The sequence below is a fragment of the Glycine soja genome, chromosome 9 (genome assembly GCF_004193775.1).
Source record: "Glycine soja cultivar W05 chromosome 9, ASM419377v2, whole genome shotgun sequence".
Classification (NCBI taxonomy): domain Eukaryota; kingdom Viridiplantae; phylum Streptophyta; class Magnoliopsida; order Fabales; family Fabaceae; genus Glycine; species Glycine soja.
Genome location: NC_041010.1, coordinates 544,021 through 563,561, shown reverse-complemented (window position 1 = coordinate 563,561; position 19,541 = coordinate 544,021). Strand labels below are relative to the sequence as shown.

The 19,541-nt window shown below is 34.2% G+C and overlaps 2 protein-coding genes and 1 long non-coding RNA gene across 7 annotated transcripts; 2 read left to right on the top strand and 1 right to left on the bottom strand.

Moving 5' to 3' along the window:
- Positions 1–1,264: 1,264 nt before the first annotated feature.
- Positions 1,265–2,802, top strand: LOC114366872. Its single transcript, XM_028323893.1, has one exon. It carries the CDS (start codon positions 1,553–1,555, stop codon positions 2,483–2,485), a length of 933 nt encoding a protein of 310 aa, XP_028179694.1. The 5' UTR covers positions 1,265–1,552; the 3' UTR covers positions 2,486–2,802.
- Positions 2,803–8,216: 5,414 nt separating this feature from the next.
- LOC114425739 lies at positions 8,217–10,821 on the top strand. Its single transcript, XR_003669274.1, has 4 exons — positions 8,217–8,337; positions 8,770–9,136; positions 10,314–10,445; positions 10,551–10,821. It is a non-coding gene; the product is annotated as an uncharacterized LOC114425739 (long non-coding RNA).
- A 3,715-nt stretch (positions 10,822–14,536) lies between these two features.
- LOC114366947 (probable splicing factor 3A subunit 1) lies at positions 14,537–18,798 on the bottom strand. 5 transcript variants are annotated; one of them, XR_003657092.1, is made up of 5 exons: positions 18,690–18,798; positions 16,343–18,578; positions 15,368–16,226; positions 15,210–15,279; positions 14,537–14,821 (listed from the first exon to the last, which is right to left on the bottom strand). XR_003657092.1 is itself a non-coding variant. In XM_028323992.1 (3 exons), exons 2-3 carry the CDS (start codon positions 18,491–18,493, stop codon positions 15,957–15,959), a joined length of 2,421 nt encoding a protein of 806 aa, XP_028179793.1. In that variant the 5' UTR covers positions 18,494–18,578; positions 18,690–18,798; the 3' UTR covers positions 14,537–15,956. The 5 variants fall into 5 exon arrangements, 2 of the variants coding, with proteins under 2 accessions (XP_028179793.1, XP_028179794.1); XR_003657091.1 differs by having other exon boundaries at positions 15,210–16,226; XR_003657090.1 differs by having other exon boundaries at positions 14,537–15,279.
- Positions 18,799–19,541: the final 743 nt, after the last annotated feature.

The window sequence follows — 19,541 nt, the reverse complement described above, 5'->3', positions numbered from 1 at the left end:
CATTTAATCATTTGTTATTTATTCTTGACTGGTTGTTATCAATGAGTTAGTGCTGAAAATATACTATTATCTTACGCAATGATATGCGTCAACCTTTGTGGATCACACCAAATTAATGTTTTTCAAGGGGTGGCCATAGCCGATGGAAATGTTACGGAGCTAGCCATCAACGTTAACGTCTTCGTAAATTATTCCACCAAGAAATATACATACTCTATACTCTGGAGCAGGAGCGGGGGAAATAACATAATGCATTCACTATTTAGTATACATAAAATCCTCAATATGCTTTAGTAAGTTACTCTTATTAATGGCTTAAGAGGTAAGTTCAACATTTTTTTAAAATAAAATTACTTAACTTCTTTATAGACCTCCGTGGAAATATTTTTACAAACTTTAATTCTTTATATTGGTTATAAATTTAATCTTTAGTTTGGATCATCATTATGTTTAAAAATTGGTCCTCGTATTACAAAAAACTTGTGCTTATCCTAATCATGAGTTAAAATGATTAGGATAAAGATCATAAAAGTGATTAGCCCCAACCGGTCACAGAGAACATTATAGTAATGATCCGATAAAAAATCATCCTACCTATAAAGAAACAACATTATAATGTGAGGCAAATTTTTTTACCCCCTTAAGATACACATCATAAATATTCTTATGCCTTAGACATTAGAGTTTTTTTGCATGTATACCAACATTGTCTAAACTGACGGATTACACAGAAGAAAAAGTATTGAATCGATTATTGGTATAGTCCCAAAAAACTCGAAGTCCAGATAGTTCGATAAGAATACTTTCTAAAGATAATTTATAATTTTTTATTGGTAACAATCAAACACTATATCATAAGATTTATAATAATTCACACATTCTATTCAATCAATCGTGTTAAATCTCCTTACCTTCTAAAAATATATTTAATAATAATTAAACTTAGGTCTTAATTCCCTTACAAATTAATTTTGTGTTCAATCATAAAGAAAAAATTCAAACTTGTGTTATCAATTAAACAATATCCATTGAGTGTAAAATCAATCAATTGTTATATGTTGAATATAATCGTGTATTTCATTCCTAGTACAGTAAACAATGGTAATTAATTTAGAATGAGAAGATAAACCGCATTAGGGAAGATGGCATGTGCACACCCCCACACACATATCCACCATTGTCTATTGTTTTCCTTGGTGATTGGCGAAGAAAGGCAGATAATAAAGGTGCATAAGGAGGTGATTATCTATACACATGGTTTCCCCTCCAACAAACTCCACAAATTATCTTTTTGCCAAACACCAAATTGTATGGCACATGGTCCTTCCACCTCAATGGACCCCCTCCCTTAAAATCTATGGTATCCCTTTTCCATCCCATATTCATTCCTCTTTCTTTCTTTCTTTTAATGCCTTCAGTTGGGTCCTTTTCTCTCCACGCTCTCACATCTAACAAAGAACCTTCTCTCACCCACCGCTACAAAACGCCATAAAAACCACACACAACACCCTTCTTCTAACTTCAATTCCACAAAACACAAAAACTCTCACCCATGATGGAACCACCAAATATAACTAATTGCTGCAATTCACCCGAATTTGAGTTCTGGATGCTCCGAAACCCTTCTTTCCCTCAACCGAATCTTCTCTCCGCCGACGAACTCTTCGTCGACGGCGTCCTCCTCCCTCTCCATCTCCTCCCTAACAAACCAGACCCTCCCCAAGCCTCCAACTTTATAACTCCGATCCAAGAACCCGACCCGGAACCCGAACCCGAACATTCGCCGAGCATAACCGAATCTACCTCCACCACCGCGCTCTCATCCTCGAAGCGGTGGAAGGACATTTTCAAAAAGAGTGATAAGAAAAACGCAGAGAACAACAACGAAGAAAAAGAGAAAGTGAAGAAGAAAGAGAGAAAAAGTGGAAGCGGAAGCGGAGCGAGTTCCGCCGAATTGAACATCAACATATGGCCCTTCTCGCGAAGCAGGTCCGCGGGAAATGCGGGGACCCGACCCAAACTGTTCGCCGGAGCTCCGGTGACCCGGAAGGTGAACAGCGCGCCGTGTTCCCGGAGCAACTCCGCCGGCGAGTCAAAGTCCAGAAAGTGGCCCAGCAGTCCGGGCCGCGCCGGAGTCCACGTGGGCCGGAGCAGCCCGGTCTGGCAGGTTCGCCGGAAGAACTCCAACGAGCCTCCTCAGAAGCCCAAAACTCGCCGGAGCAAAGTTGCTGCCGGCGGAGGAACCGCCAGGGTTTTGAATCTGAACGTTCCCATGTGCATTGGCTACAGACACCACTTGAGCTGCAGAAGCGACGAGAACAGCGCCGTCGGAGTTAGCGGCAGCGCCGCCGCCGTCATCAACTGTAACAGTAATAACAATAATACTAATAATAATAACAGTGGCGGCAATGATGGAGGAAGTGGGGGCAATATTTTTAACCTGCGCAACCTCTTCACCAAAAAATGCGCAGTAACTTCTCACTAGTGTTACTTTTTTTAACTTCTTGTATAATTATTCTTAACTTTTTTTTTGTTGTTGGAGGGTTTAGATTTTTGTATACGGAAAGCTACAGTTTCACTTTTTATTTTGTGACTTTGTATGTAACCAAAAAGGTATCTCTTTCTGACTTACAGAGATTAGGACTTGAAACTAGATTCGTTCATGTCATAGCTCGTAAATGGTATCTTTTTCTTTTTTTCCTTTGTGCTCCTCCTCGTGTAATCTGAACTGCTTTATCAGAATGTATTTATTGTTTAATATTATATTATTATTTAAGTTCGGTTCGGACTTTCCATGTGGAACTTTTTGCTGTTCTTAATTTCTCCTTTGCTTTTTTTATGTAATGTTTTAGTGCATCATGAGAACAGAATAAAAATTTATGATGAATAGCAACCGAGGTGTATGGTGTGTGTTAAAATGCCGACGATGATTTGATGAAAGAGGAAAGTTAATTTTGAAAAATGTAATTTCAAATTTATTTAAAATTCGAATTTTGTAGGTTAATTGGATCGCAAGGAAAGTGAGGTGTTTGTTGAGAAAGAGTTTTTTAATAATAGTTCTGTTGAGACATCAGAGAGCTTTTACTAAAGGGCATAGTTATTGATTGTTGAAAGAAATGAATGCTCTTTACAGTTGTGTCAGCAACTACTTCTGTTTCTTTGCTGTCATACTACATGGTATGGCATAAGTGGGATAGTTGCGCATTTAGTTGCCTTTCACATCGTTGCTGAAACAGTACCTTAAAAAAAACATTTTTATTTTATAATCAAGAAGTATTTTAAATTTTTATTTAATGTCTAAGTAATTCTTTTTTTTCCTCATTTGGGACTTGGGAGAAAAATACTACTACCTCCAACCAGGACTTCTTAAACCCAATATTAAACCTTTGTTATTGATTAAGAGATACAAGTGGTTTATATCAACTACTTTCATTAAGGAAAAAAAAAGATATTATTGTTGCTAAAACAAATTAAACCTGGTATTCAAGTTCAAGAAGGGTAGTTTTATGAAAAGGCTTCCTGTGAAAAAATAATTACATGGGATTAACCGTGAGAAATAACTCATTTTAGATTAAAGTGATTTTACAAAATTGATTATAATAAAAATGATTTAAAATAATGTGATTCTTTTCGGATAATAAATAATAGAAAAATACTTTTTAATAAAAAAAATTGCTTAATACTTTGAATTAAACTTAATTTTAAATGTGTAATTACTGCAATGAGTTTCAATATCCAGAACACTTCTTGTTTATTATAATATTGGATTGGATTTTTTATTTCTTTTAGAAATATACTACTATTTGTTTTTGCAGTTGTATAATACGACATTTTTTTCACTTGCCCTCTCTTTCCTCCTTAACCGCATAAAATGAGAATCCTAGGATACTAATGGTTCTAATTTCATTTTCAGCTTCTGAATGCGAAAGAAGTATTATTGAGTTTTTTTGGTTTATATAATATTGGATTGGATATTGTATTTCTTTTTTCGATAAGTGGATATTTTATTTCTTTTAGTAACATATATGTCTTTTTTTATATATATAAACATAACATATATGTCTTTGTAATAGGACAACATGTTTTATATTTTACTATTTGTTTGTTCCTCACTGTCATCCTTAACCGCATAAATTTTTGAGATCCCAACGTGCTAGTTGCAATTTTACTCTCAACTTACGAAAGCGAATGCTAATTAGTTTGAAAATTGTTATGTTATCTCTCATTGTTTGTTACTTCTTTGCGTGCCCAAAAGATGGTGAACACACACCGGTACCTTGTGGTGTATTGGAAATAAATTGGTTTTTTAATGACATTTCTTTGTGGTTCAATATATTAGGATGTCAGCTATAAGTCAATTTGAGTCAAAGTCAAAAGGAGAGACAGACGAATAATATATATTTTATATAAGATGATTTGAGGTATTTGTAACATTTTATTATTAAAATTCTTAAAATATATTTTTTGTCCTTATAAATATTAAAAATTTTAAAATTTATTCCTAAAATTTTTTGATATATTTTTCATCCTTGTAAAATTGAATTATGTTATTTTTTTTATCCGGAGTCAGGCTTGAATGAATTTGAGCTTATGATGCATTTTTTAAAATTTAAATTATAGGCTAAAGTATGTTTTTCTCCCTTTAAATATCGAAATGTTCAAAATTTGTCCCTATAAAATTTTGAGTCTTTTTTTCGTTTTCAAAAAATTAAAATTTGTTACTTTTTAACCCGGACATAGGTCCGGGTATAGGTATCTGAACCTACGTGTCACTCTTTCATTAATTCAATTGATAGCTATAAGAGTGGATGATTTTTGGGGTTAAAAACGGCCACAAATGCATAAAAAAGCCCACAAATTTGAAAATCCTTATTTCCTAACTTTCTTCATCTTCTTTGTCCACCAAGCTAATTCAAGAGGGAGGTGAATTCAAAAGTTGGATTGTTGAGTTTGTCAGCGATGTTTGATTTCGATGAACATTGGAATTAATATTCGTAACATTGAGTTTGAGAGTGGAGGTGTTAAGTTTTCGGAAGGAAGGGGAATTCAAAGAAGAAGAAGATGACATGGTCAATAAGGTGGCGTTGTCCATTACAGTTGAACAAAACATTTTAAAATAAGATAAAAAATTATTTAAAAAGAGGGATTTACAAAAAAAATTCGGGGGGAGGGGGGGGGGGGATTTTTGCATTTTGTGATAGTTTTTAACCCCCAGAAATCACCACTCTCATAACTATTAATAAAACCAATGAAAGAGTTACACTAGGTTCGGATACCCAAACTTACGTCCGAGCAAAAAAGTATCAGATTTCAATTAATTTTTTAAAATGAAAAAAAGACTCAAAATTTTACAAAGATAAATTTTGAACATTTTAATATTTATACGAACGAAAAATATATTTTAGTCTATAATTTAAGTTTTAAAATGTCACGTAAGCTCAAATTCGTCCAAACCTAGTTTTAGACCAAAAAAACAACACATTTTAATTTTACAAGGATGAAAAAGATACCAAAGGGACAAATTTCAAACTTTTTAATATTTATAAGGACGAAAAATATATTTTAATCTATTAAATATAAATTGATTATTTGTACCTTATCATTAATACCCTATCATTAGATTGAATTATATTTTAACATAATACAAAATGATTTGTTTTAAAAAAATGTGCTTTAGTAAATGTTCTGAAAGAGCCTTTTGAACATAATGTTTAAGACTTATAAAATAAGTACATTTTAGAGAAAAACATAGTCTTAAAACATAAAATAAGATAGACAAATAAAGAGATCAAAACATAAATATTTTTTATAGTAGTTCATCTCCACCTTAAGACAACATTCAATTTTTGAGTTTACACCAAGATAACCAGAATTAGGTTACAAGTATTCTTTTCTTTTCAACAAGTCTTTTCAAGCTTAACAATTGAGTATTTTTTGACTTGTTTCTCCAAGCAAAACACTGGGTATTCTTTGAACACAAAGTCCTCAAGCTTCAACCTTTCCACTAAGAAAAAAATAAGGTAGAACTCACAAATTGTTTATCTTACAAACAAAAGTACAAGTTTTTGTGTAAGTCCTGTCCACTCAGAGTTTTACCATTTAGAGAAGATAATGTCTTGATACAAGATAATAAGCTTATCAAAAGTTTTTCTCTTAGCTCTAAGCACTTTGTTATTTATAAACATCCCTTAAAAGATTATCAATAAGGATTTTATGGCGTCTTTCTTTATCTTTCGTCTTCAACAAAGAGAAGTGTTTGTTAGGTATTAAATGCAACATTAAATGTCTTTCACCAATTAGTCACTTTAATAAGAGAAAACTTCTCATTTATCTTCCTTTTCTTGTACTATCAATGTGTAGAAGAGGATAATGTCACTTTATTGTACAAAAAGTACATTGTTGTTCTTTCTTTTGACAAGAAAACATTTTTTCCCACGTTATTTGAAGAAGAAAAAAAGCTTATAGAATCAGGAGAAATCATTTTTAGTTTTTGAATTAGCTATTCACACATTCAACTAATACTACAAAGTCGAATTGATCTTATCCACATTCACATCCAGTTGACCTTTCTATTTAACTAACACTAAAAAATTATCGAAATTCACATTCGAGACACCAATTTCACTAATTCTTAAATAGTCAAAGGCTAAAACAACTCATTTTCCTTTGGCTGATTTTTTTAATGGAAGGAATTCACTGTTTTACCAACCAATTTTTCGACTCTTTTTCTTTTCCTGTATTTAATTGGATTTTATTGCTTGCGTCTATTTTTCTAGAACACAAATTTATCAAGCTTAATTTGAATTAATTAAATTTTATAATAACTTATAAATATCGAGAGTATAAATAAAATCGAGGTCAGGTGCCGAAAGTAGCTTTTTTGACAAAACCTATATACGGTTTTTCCAACGTTTTAAAAGATGAAATCACAATTTTTTTGTTGTATAAAATAAACTCTATTTTAATCAGTGCGTATTTATCACATAAGTAGGAGCTTCAAACACACATGGGCATACATATTTAGTTTGTAAGTTCATTGGATATTGGATTGGACAAGTATAGTGTCGGAGGTATAGATTTTCTTTATTTGTCCTCAGAGCCCTCGTCCAGATTCAAAGCTTCAAATCTTTGGTTCTTGGCTTAGCAAGGGAAGCTAAGACTCACGTGTAAACTGAACGAACTCGAAGTGCTGAAAACTTAAAAATAACAATTTGAGGAAGCAACGACACTTTTGAGGCAAAGTGCATGTGGCCCGTAATATAAAACCATCTTGCAAGGTCCCAAACTCTACCATTGTCTTCGTCATTTTTTCATTCAATCTTTTCGTTTAAACATGGTTTCAATACGAGTCTGTAGTTTAAAGAGTTTTTGTTTTTGTTTTGAAAGTTGTAGTATTTCATGGTTTTGTTTCTACTGTCGTTATAAGTTATAGCCGGATTAAAATATATATATATATATATATATATAGCCAGAAGCGATCAAAGAAATGAGCAGTTTTCCATGTTATCTGCATGGACTTTACAATACTGGGCCCAACAAAGGTCCTATAACTTTGGGCCTTATAAACCTACTAAATAATTACAAATAGTCAAATATTTAGTTTTGATCTATGACTTGTTAATCATTAGATAGTTTGTTTTTTTTAATATTTTTTTACATTTCTAATTAATTACTATAATTATTTAAAATACAATTTTAAAATAATTATAAAAATGAAAGATCTTAAATTTTGTTAGTTATGTAATCATTTAACAATAATGACTTTTTGATGTTAGAAATTGAAAATAATATAATGGGAATGTAAATAGTTTTTTTTCTCTCACATATAATTTTATTCATAAACAATATTTTATTTTTTCAAAGAATTAAAAACAATTCTAATAAGGTAGATCCAACCTTAAATGTGAACATTTCTTTTAATCAGAATTTGAACAAATAAAATAAAACTATTTTAAAAGTGCAGTAAGAAAATTCATTTTAAGAGAACTAAAATAAAAATAACCAGTAAAATTTATTTAAGTAATTAAAATTAAAATAATTCTATATTATTCACAAATTAATAATATATATTTTTACTCACGCACAATTTTATTATTGGACCCAACTCTTAAAAATAAAGACATATAATTCACAATTACTATGTTCTAGCTTTTATGGTGCAATGAAATTCAAACTATATCTGATGGTGTAATTACAATTATAGGTCAGTATTGAGTTTCAAATTCCTCCAGGTTGTGAAGTTTCGCAACTTTCGCAAATCTTACTGCACATCTTGGATGGAACAAAAGCTGAAGGCCAAGGTGGTGGTTCAGACATGTTATTACGAGCTTGGGACAGGTACTTCATTCTCAATTTCCGTAATTTAGGGAATACTAGCGCTTAGCAGGCATGCTTATGGCTTATGATGCATTAAGTTTTTATCCTTTACAGTACAGATGCACTCAATTTAGTTAAAATCCTCAATGTTTCTTGTGACCTGTCCACAGGAGAGTTGCTTGGCAACTTACCCTTACTCCATCAAAAGAAAAACATATTCTAAGGGAATGAGATTCATTAAGCATGCAGACTCCAAACAAATTCCTTAGCTTCTTAAATGCAGACAACTTCAATTGAGCATACAACATAATCAAATTTTGGTGTTAATGAGCATAGAATTTTTTCTACAATGGCTGTGTCAGTCATTTCCTCATCATGAAATCGCATGTTGTTAACAATACCCATGGTTCTTGAACAATAATCAGTTACTAACTCCTCTTCTTTCATTTGAAGGACTTGAAAGTCTCTTCTCAACGCTTGAAGTTGAGCACGTTTCACTCGTGAGGGCCATGATATTTTTTCTTCATTTAATCCCAAATGTCCTTGGAAGTATCTTTGCAAAGAATAGTTTCAAGGATAGAATGATCAATGGCTTGAAACAAATAATTTTTGGCTTTTAAGTCTTTCAATTTCATCACTTCATACTCTTTTTGTTGTGTCTTTGTAAGAGTTACGTCATCACTTGGTGTTACCACACCATCTGCAACAACCTGCCAGAACTTCTTGGATCGCAAGAGATTCTCCATCAACATGCTCCAATGATCATAATGACTATCAAAACGTGAAATGACTGGTTGAATAAAATTTTTAGAAGATATTGGTGAGACAATTGTTTTCTTCTCTCTTTCTCTCCTTTTTTTTTTTCTCACTTTTGGACTACTGTCTCTCTCACTCCCTTGGATTGCTGCCTTTCTCTTAACCAAGCTCTATACCACTTTAGAATAAAAGGAAGATAGAGATATGAAGAGTGGATAATTTTATTCTGAATAATATGATGTTTTTTATAGTGCTCTTTTAATGGCTAATAATCATATTTAGTATTAGAATATATGTTACAACTGTTTGGTTTCTCTCTTTTATGATAATTTGATGTAATGTTTGCCTATAAAAAACATATTATTCAGAATAAAATTATCCACTCTTCATATCTCTACCTTCCTTTTATTCTACAGGATCTTGTGTTTTTCATGGGGAAAACTGCTTGATGTATTGACTAATTGGTGATTAGTCTTACTATATATCCTTAATTCTCTCTTTGTGTATATGTTTTACATAGTTTGGTTTGTGTTTTTCATGGGGAAAACTGCTTGATGTATTGACTAATTGGTGATTAGTCTTACTATATATCCTTAATTCTCTCTTTGTGTATATGTTTTACATAGTTTGGTTTGTGTGGCTGTTCTGTAAGCTTTCAGATTGTGATTTTCTGTATCTTCCACTCTTGGCCCGACAATTTTTTACTTTATATGTTCCAGAGCTATGCTTTAAGAATGTTATTGTGGTCAGTTGGTCACCGTGAATAATGATGAAGTCTAGGTGCTTCAAATGGGGAATTTATCATTTCAATATTTACAATTGCCTTTACAATTTGCCTCTGCTTGCAAGGGGGAGGAACTGGTGGGTGGGTGACTGTGACAATTATCTTTTCATGATTGAAATAGAATTACTATGTAAATACCCTTAATTTTTGGGGCACGGTGAAAGAGCTGGCTTGCCAGCTAAGATTTTGAGGTATGACCTCCATCTTCGGTTTGGGAGGTGTCGTTTCTGAGCTCATGTTTAAAGTGCCTTTCGATAGAGCAACATAAAAGGCAATTCTGTAACTTTGTATGCTTGCTTGAATAACGATGCTTCTGGTTTTGAGTGGGGTTTAATATAATTTATTGGTTCTTGCATGTCTGCAATATAGCATAAATTATGTGGGGTAAATCAAGTAGAATTTTGTATTTTGCACTCAAATATGCGGTGAACTGAAATCGACGAACTTGATTTGGCAGGGTGTCCGTTTGCTATATGTTCCACTTGAGGCAATAATGTCTGAGTTCTACGGTAAAAGTGAACGTCTTCTAGGGAAAGTGTTATCGCTTGCGAACACTCTTCCTAATGGTGCTATTATATTTCTGGATGAGGTAACCAAATGAGAAATATTGATAAGGAGTTGCCATGTGCCTCTCATTGATTTTCTGTAAAACTTATTTACATAATGTTTGTGTTATTTCTTTCGAGCGATACAGATTGATTCTTTTGCTGCTGCTCGTGACAATGAAATGCATGAAGCTACACGTAGAATATTGTCAGTCTTGTTGCGACAGTTTAATCTTGTTGGTTACTGTTTAAGATACACAGAATGGCATGTTATATACCTTTTGTCTATAGAAATTGATTGTGTGCTAGAGTTTTAGAAGTTTTATTTTATAGTAAAGAGCTTACAATGACTTATTTTCAGCTTGCTAGTTCTTATTTAGCATCGTATGTATTCTTCAAGATTAGTTTATGTAACCATTCATGAGCCTTTTCCTAACCTCAACATGCTCCGATTAAGTTAGTCACTTTTAAATTGTTTTGCACGTCTTAAAAGATGTTTTGCTCTATTTTTTGTCTCTCCATTCCAGTTCAACGGCTCTTATTTGTTTCAGTATGTCTGGAAGAGACATTAGAGATGTTTGTCAGCAAGCAGAACGGTCTTGGGCGTCAAAGGTTAAAATATCTTTTATTTTTCATCAATTTCCAGTCATAGTGTTCAGGGATATCTACTCTCAATATTCCTTACATATAAGAAATTTAGAATACACAATTTAGAGGCTAGAGTTCTCACTTTCTTCATTCTTTTAATTAGACATTTTAAAGTTCTTTTTTTATCTCTCTTTTAATGTGCATTTCACGTTACTTTCCTAATTAGTCAATTTTTTTTTCTCAACTATTTTAAACTATTATTTTTTTTTTATCATTATCTACATAATTCATAGTCAAGTTTATCTATCTCTTTTAATTTACCCTCTTTTCTTATGTTCATCTATAAAGGAGTTACCTTTCAAAAAAAAAATCTACAAAGGAATTATTAATATTTAAAAATAAATTCATCTTACAATTTAAATTGTTCACTGTAAGCTCAAATTATAATATACATATTCAAAATATTTCTTTTATTGTGAATTTTATCTTAGAATGTGCCAACAGTCGGCAGGAAGTTGGCAAGCTCTTCCCTCCGCAGCCTGCAACAAATGAAGTTTTATTAAAACAGAACCACACAGCATCAGTTCGTGAGATTTCATCCATTTAATGATCACACACAAATGAAGTTGCAAGATAGATATTAATAGTGATACCGATTGACTGCAAGAATAGAAAAACAACAATGTTTTCAAATTATAATGAAGAGCTTTCCTGATAAGAATACTCTTTCAAAAATAGTTCTCTTTGTGCTTATCAACCCTCCATGAAAATACACCCTTAATTTGTGACTTGATGAAGTAACTAGATCAAAATATGGTAAACTAATTTGTCAATCTGAAGCAGATATTAATAAACTGGGTTACCTACCACACTTCGTATTTGACATATCCTGCAACGATACCAATAACTTGTATTGGAAATAAAGATGAACATAAACAACTTATAAAGGTCTCTTTCCATGTGACAAAATAATGACCTGTCAAGTGAACGGAATTTTAACAACGGACAACAAATCCACTAATCGATCAAACTAAGGATATATTATTCTCATAAACATGATTGTTTGGCCATTGTAATTTTAGGGAAAAGATTAAAATTTAATTAATTACGACTTAAAATAAAATAAATGTGGAACAGTGAAGTGGGGATAGGATAGATAGTTATTGTAGAAAATAACTTCTATTTCCATGCAAATTTAACGTGCTCATCCTTCTCCATCAGAATAAGAAGCATGACGATTATGTGTATTTTACATTTCTAAAAATATTTTTATAAAATTTGTACCAAATATGAGAATGTGACATTTCAAAATTCATATTCCCGGAAATCTTGTTTCATATCTTAAAACAAACGTCTCCTAAGACTTTAGATAATGCACATAAAGTCATAAGTCTTAAACTCAGTGCAATCCTTGTACATAAACAAAAATTAGATCAAGTTACTCATTTTATATCTATAGCCGGACAAACTTTAACTTTTAGTCTTTACACAAGAAAATAATTTGTCTTAATTCCTATGCAACAACTTTTAGTTCTGTTTTGGTTTATAATGTGACTATAACATGTATTGCACTTTACATTTTTAGTCTTCATACTTGCACTATTTTTATGTTTCAGTCCTATACTTGCCGTCTTTATGTTTTAGTCCTACAATTAGAAATTATTTATTTAGTTCTTGTACAAGCAACTTTTTTATATATTAGACTTTTAGTCCTTATCTCTCTTTTCTTCTTCCTCCTACTTCTCCTCTCCCTTCTCTATTCGCTTCTTTTCTTTTTGTTCATCAACACCTTCCTCCTAGTCGTAAACTTCTCCTCTATATATGACAATAGGTAAAAACAAACCATCTTTTATCAACTATCAACTAATTTTTATTAACCCTAAATTAGAAAGTACTGAGATTACAAAGTTTAGAAGTGTTTCTTAAATAAGATAAGGAAGACTGCGAATAACGAGTTGTGTTGGTACTTCATTCACTGGCAGGGCTTGTTGTATCCTTTCAATCACATAATGTTTTTGTCATGCATCACCGCTAAAACGACTGTGTGACAAAAGCATTTTCATTTTTAAATTTCTAGTCATTTAACAATATTTAGAACAAAAAATTGGCAATTTTTAGGGATGTTTGGTTTGATCGGATTTTTTTTTATTTTCTAAAAAGAATTTTCATTTTCACATTTTCAACATTTAGAAAATATGTTTGGTTTATTCCTTATTTTCTGTTTTCAAATAATGATTTAACCATTTTCAATAAGTTTATGAAATAACTTTTATATAAAATTTTGAATAATACAAATATATTTATATGTTTCTTAATAAATAATTTATAAGTAAACACATTTATAATTTAAATTGTTGAATCCATGATGTTTCAAAAAGCTCAAAGCCTCCCAAATCACCAAAAGCTGGAGTAATGGCCATTGCGGTCACATCATAAGCTTCAAACCTTGCCTCCCCACATTGAACGAACCCAGAATTCATTGGTGTTCATGAAATCAAATTTCTTCTGGCAACAAGAAAAACAAATTATAAGCACCACCCACCTCATCCCTTTTTTAACAAATGAAAAATCATTATGTTCCACGTAAGATCTCGTTGAGGCCTTTTATCGAACACAAGTTGCAAATTCTTCATTTTCACTACGAATTGCCTGCAAATCAACAAACTTTGCAGTGAACTTCAAAATTTGGGGAGAGGTGGTTGTATTCAACATACAACCAATGTCGTGCAGGACTTGCCGTGGGGTTTTCTATCGGCGCGTCGAAGGTGGCAGTGTTAGACGGGAACAAACAGTGGTTGTCCGGTCTGGTGCCTTGTTGTCGTCATCGGCGGGGGTGAAGTGTATGTGGCGGTGGTGAAGGAGGAGTATTGCGACGGTGAAATGAGAGCGAAAGAGAAGAGACAGAGAGAGATTACGACCTATCACGGAAAAGAAAGAAAGAAACACGGATTATAATTACGTACACTGCCAACGCGTTTTCACTTGTTTTCTTTTTCTTTCAAAACACCAGAAACGATAAATTATCCTTTTCAGTTTTTAGCCTCATTTTGAAAATATTTCAAAAAGTCAAACAAACATATTTTCACAACTATTTTCCATTTTCTATTTTCACTTAAAATGAAAATAGAAAATGGACATACCAAGTGCCACCTTATATTATCAGTTTTGATTTGGTGGCAGAGTTAAAGAATCTATAGCTAACTGAGTTACATGACACAAATATCCAAGCATTTGACGCAGCAAGATTAAAACGATTAAATTGATGCCCATTTGGTCCTTCACATATTTTATGCAACAAGTCACTGCTAAACAAAAAGTGTCAACACAAATTGTTACTCATATATATGAATATGAACTAAAATAAATAGTTTTTAATGCAAAGCTTAAACCTAATTCAGAAATATATGATACAAAATGGTGTGTTTTATTCTCCTCCTTGTCCATAATTCGTGAATATACAAATCAGGAGGTTCACCAACAGAACATTAACATTGTAAAACTTCATTTTTGTCAAGAGAATGAGCTCATGGAGCATACGAATTTTAACTTAGCAAGAGCTAAATTTTGAACTTCTTTGTAGACAATGTTTGGACGCAGCAATTAATCTAAAATAAATGCCCGATTACAATTAACAACGGTCATCTTATTATCCAGTCCTATGATAAATGAACCTTCAATCTGGCGATCAAACTACACCTAATTGAAACAAATGTCATTCAATATCTTCAGCCATCAATGTTGATGTTCCCTGTTAACACAAGTAACCTCCTGAACAAAAATGAAATAATGAACCATTGAAGCTGGCAAACTAACCAATCTCAATCTTGTGAATCTGTCAAGAGTCAAACAAAGGGCTCCGATAAGTCATACTAACAATCTCACACACACTGGCAAGGGGGAAAAACGCAAAGATTCAGGCCAATGAAGAAAAAAGAGAGGGAAGAAACAAAGGCACAACAAATTAAATAAAAGCACAAAGTCTAATCAACTATAGCAGAATAGGACATAACATAACAAGTAATGTTAATCAAGATCAGCTGCAAATAAGTTTCATAAGATGAACACGAGAACCAGTGCCTTCTCTAAAATACCAAGCCTGGTCCATTCTGCAATAAACTGGCAGGCACAAACTGCCATCAGCACAAATTTTAAAAGAAAAAAAGTGAAAGATCTCAATATAGGGATTTTAACATCGCAGAAAATATCATTGACCATTCTACCTGCCTCGTGCCATTCAAAAACACATCAGGCTAAGCTGCAAAGCCTTTCCCACAAGTCCAAGTAGAATTTCTGTTGTGACAAAACAGCAGAATCAAAAACAACAACCATCCCAACCATTACCAGAAATAATCTAGGTTAAGGACATCAATAAAATAACCTTGTGACTACAACCCAAACAAAATACACTGGTTAAAGGTGCATATGCTCAGCAACAAACGGCTTTCTAACCAACTGTCCAACTGTGTTCTTGTACGAACATATCCAACATAAGACAAAACCTAAACACTAGAAAAAGAAAACCCTAAATCATCACTCCACATTGATTATTGCTAGAACACTGAAAATGAAAAAAAAAAAAACTTGATTTGTAAATGATCCCTTCCTGACAGCAAAGGAGCTCCAATTAAAAACAAATCAGTAACTTTGCAATGAATCAACTGAAATTCAAAAGTAAGCAAAAATCAGTGATGCAAATAATTTGAATTGATCAGTTTAGATAAAGGAACCACTACTAGTGCTTCCCATTCCCCTCAAGAGAGAAGCGCCAAGGTGCCAAAATCTGTATTCCAGAATTAACATCAGTCTTCATGACAGCAGTAAATACCTCAAGATGTCTCACAATACAATAAATCTAATGTACTCACATAAAATTCAGGAAATAACATCATGTAGCTATCAATACTATATGCCTTGTAATAAGGCAAAGATTACAACAACCTTCTTGAACGGAAATGAAAGCAATATGCTCATCTCTTTCTACCACCACGCTCTCTTAAAGAGAGGGTAAGTGTTTCACCTCCACCAACATTGTAATGGGCGAGTGACATATTATCCTTGAGAAAGCCAGGCTTTCCACTCAATTTCTGCTTATTAGCAGGGAGCTGGATCTCCCCAGCAATTTTTTCCTTCAGACTACCAACAGTTTCAGACAAAGATTGCACTGTAATTTCCAGAACTTGTCCCTTGAGATTTCCTTCATCAACATTAGGAACAGATACACTGATGCGAACAGGCCCCTACAGTCATGAAAACAAAAATGCCAGTTAGGATGGACAAAAATAGCACTGACAATAAATATAATGCTATATATACATTTAACAAAATAATGATTGTTAACTAGGTTGGTCCATACAGGATGTTGAGCCAGAAATTGATCTTCAGGGATCAGAGCAGAATCATCAAGTTTCTGCCTCTTTGGTTCTGGTTCTTCTGGGAGTGGGGGAGGAGCCTCCTCTGGTGGCAGTGGTGGTGGCACTCCTTGAGGCAAAGGTGGTGGATGCATCATAGGCATGACTGATTGCGGAACAGAAAGAGGAACAAAAGGTCGTGGAACTGGAACATGAGTGAAGTGAGATCCCGGAGGTGGGGGTATGGGAATTCCTTGGTTATTCATAGGAATTGATGGATGCATTGGGGGTGGTTGGCCAGCCATAACTGACTGCTGTCCAGTATTCATCGGCATTGGAGGAGGAGGAGCAGGCCGAATAGATGGCATCATGGGTCTTGGTGGAGGCATTGGAAGGGCACCACTATGGGGAGCAGAATATTGGACAGGAACACGGGGAAGATTCAATGCCAGTCCAGGTGGTGGTGGAAGAGGACGAACTGAAGGCATACCAGGTCTTGGAGGAGGTGCAGCAGGACCCAGAAAGTTCCTGGCTTCATTATTAGAAGCATCATTTTGATCCTCGTTTCCAATATTTTGGGACATGGCTTGGTTTGCCGTACGCCCAATGCTACCAGTGTGACCATCCCATATAACCTGCTTTGGTTGCTCATCATTTATCTTCTCAATTTCTGCCTTAACAGCATTGGAGACCTCTTCTTCCGTAGTACCAAATATATCAGGACGGGTCCGAGCAAGTCCAACAATGTTTCTTGAAATTTCATCATCCGCAGCCAAAGTTGTCTCTCGAATTTTGGCAAACATTCTTTCTTTTTGTTCTTTGTACTTAGGATCAATGAGAGAAATCCGCATATGTTCTGACATCTCGCTAATAGGAATTAACTCACCAGTGATAGGAGAAACAACAAACTTGGTGGAATCTCTTTCTGCAGAAATCCTCTCCTCTGGTCTCTTCCAGTTCTTAACAATTCTCATTGGTGGTTCAGGGTCTTCAGTAACCCTGACTTCATTCTGCTTCCTGTCATCACGGTCTTCCAAACTAGCAGCTCTCATGCCCTCCTCAACAAGTTGGGCCTCTTCCTCATCCATTTCCATTTCGACCTCCTTTCCAGGCTCAACAATATCTTCTTCTTCCATGGCTGTCACCTTGCTTCTCCTTATAACCTCCTCAATAGTCATTGGAGGAGGTAACTCTTGGTCCTCATCATCAGCAAAATCTATTGTTTCAACCACCACAAAATCATGCCAATCAATCATAGCCATTTGTATTCTTTCCTGCTCTATCTCATCCTCAGCCTTTTGCCTAGCTTGCTCTTGAGAACGATCCCACTCCAGCCTATTCACACACCTTTCAAGGACAGTAGTCATATCAGACACGCTATTCTTTAGCTTCTCCATCAAACCCTTTGGTGGCATCAAAACCTTCGAATAGGCATCCGCGAGGGAAGTAAAAAACGTAAACATGCTGTGGGTCGGTTTCAGAAAATGGAACTGTGGATTATTAACTTCCCTACTGGTCAACCCTGTCAAAAAAGATTTCCCATTTCGAGCCACGAATTGCGCTGTTAGCTTTATAATATCCAGCTCTTCACCTGTAATTCCTTCAGGAAGGCGAACTGTATACTGTTCAGCTTCAGGGGGTTCAAGCACTTTCCTTACAGGTTTAAACTGGGCAGAAAAATCTGGCTTTTCTGCAGCTGCTGCTGCTGCTGCTACTACGCCGTTGCTATCAGACGGGACGGATTCAGGAACAGCCGCCGAGTCTGCAGGTTGCTGCTGCCCTGAAGACTGATTTTGAGCACGAAATTCAGACAACCTGTGTTGATAATATGCGTGGTATGGATCTGACGAGTTCAAGAAATTGAACTTAACATTTCCTGTGTTATTTGCAATAATCCTCTTTTCGAATTCTGGACCATTCTTGGCCACGAACTGGGAGGTTTTATCAACAATGGTCCTAATGTCCGGAGGCGGATGTATAATTCCAATCGTTCTGGTGTGGGTGGCAACTGTTGCCGGCGCCGGAACAGAAGCAGAATTTGATTTGTTCTGCTCCTCCTCATTATCATCAATCACTTGAGACTCAGGCAGAGGACCTAGATTTCCATCAGAAGGAGGAGCAGGGAGGGGCAATATAGGTAATGAACCTAGCATCATGCAAATCCCTAAAACCCTTCAAACTTCTATGTATATGTATTCATGTAAAGTGAAATGAAACAAACACCAAACCAGCCTCTTGCCCCTGCAATGAAAATTAAACTAAATAAATAAATAATAGCCCACACTAATTAAACCTATCTGGAAGAAGAAGAAGAAGAAGCAAAAAGGAATTGTAGAGGGGAAAAAACCTTACTGTGGAGAAAACCTTGTTGTGGAGCAAAAAGGGTTGTCACTCACTCTTCTGAAACTATTCCCTGATTGCTTACAGACATGGGCTCTTTATTATTATCGAGCACTTTAAGAGTCGGTTTTCTTGTGTGGATCTGTATGGGCTGGGCTTCATAAGGCCCAAACATGCTAACTGGCCCGACTAGGGTAAAAATAATTAATTTTTTATCACCTACAGATAAAAAGATATTTTAAATAATAAACGAAAATGGTTATAATTATTAGGCTAAATTATAATTTTGGTCCTCTAATTTTTTAAATCCATGATTTTGGTCCCTCTAGTTTTTAACTATAACATTTGATCCTTCCAGTTTAATAATTGATAATTTTGGTTCTCCTGATAAATTATTAACAAATAATTATGATTAATAGAGTTATTAAATTAATTATTCAATGATTGTTTTTCTGAAAATTTTCAAAGAAGGTTTCAAATGCGAAGGCATGTGTTCCTTCGAATTGTAGAGGTCCTTAGCGATCATGAGTATTTTCAAATGAGGATAGGTGTAATGCGTAGAAATGATCCACCATTGTTGCAAAAGTGCACTGTTGTTCTTCGTATATTGGCTTATGGCTCACCTGTTGACAATGTGGATCAGTATATTTAGATTTTTGAAACCACTGCAATGGAATATTTAGAGAGATTTGTATCAGACAACTATGCAATATTTGGAGATGTGTACCTTAGAAGGCCTAATAATGAAGACACTAAAAGACTACTATAAATGAAAGTAGCACATGACTTTCTAGGTATGTTAGGTTCATTGATTGTATGCATTAAAAATGAAAAAATTATCCAATTGGGTGAAAAGACCAATTT

What these genes read in the sequence shown, in the direction of transcription:
- LOC114366872 (XM_028323893.1), top strand. Translation starts at nt 1,553, where the DNA reads ATGATGGAACCACCAAATATAACTAATTGCTGCAATTCACCCGAATTT.
- LOC114366947 (XM_028323992.1), bottom strand. Translation starts at nt 18,493, where the DNA reads ATGATGCTAGGTTCATTACCTATATTGCCCCTCCCTGCTCCTCCTTCT. An exon ending in AATTTCTGGCTCAACATCCT is followed by an intron (nt 16,227 to 16,342) that starts GTATGGACCAAC and finishes TCATGACTGTAG; the next exon opens with GGGCCTGTTCGCATCAGTGT.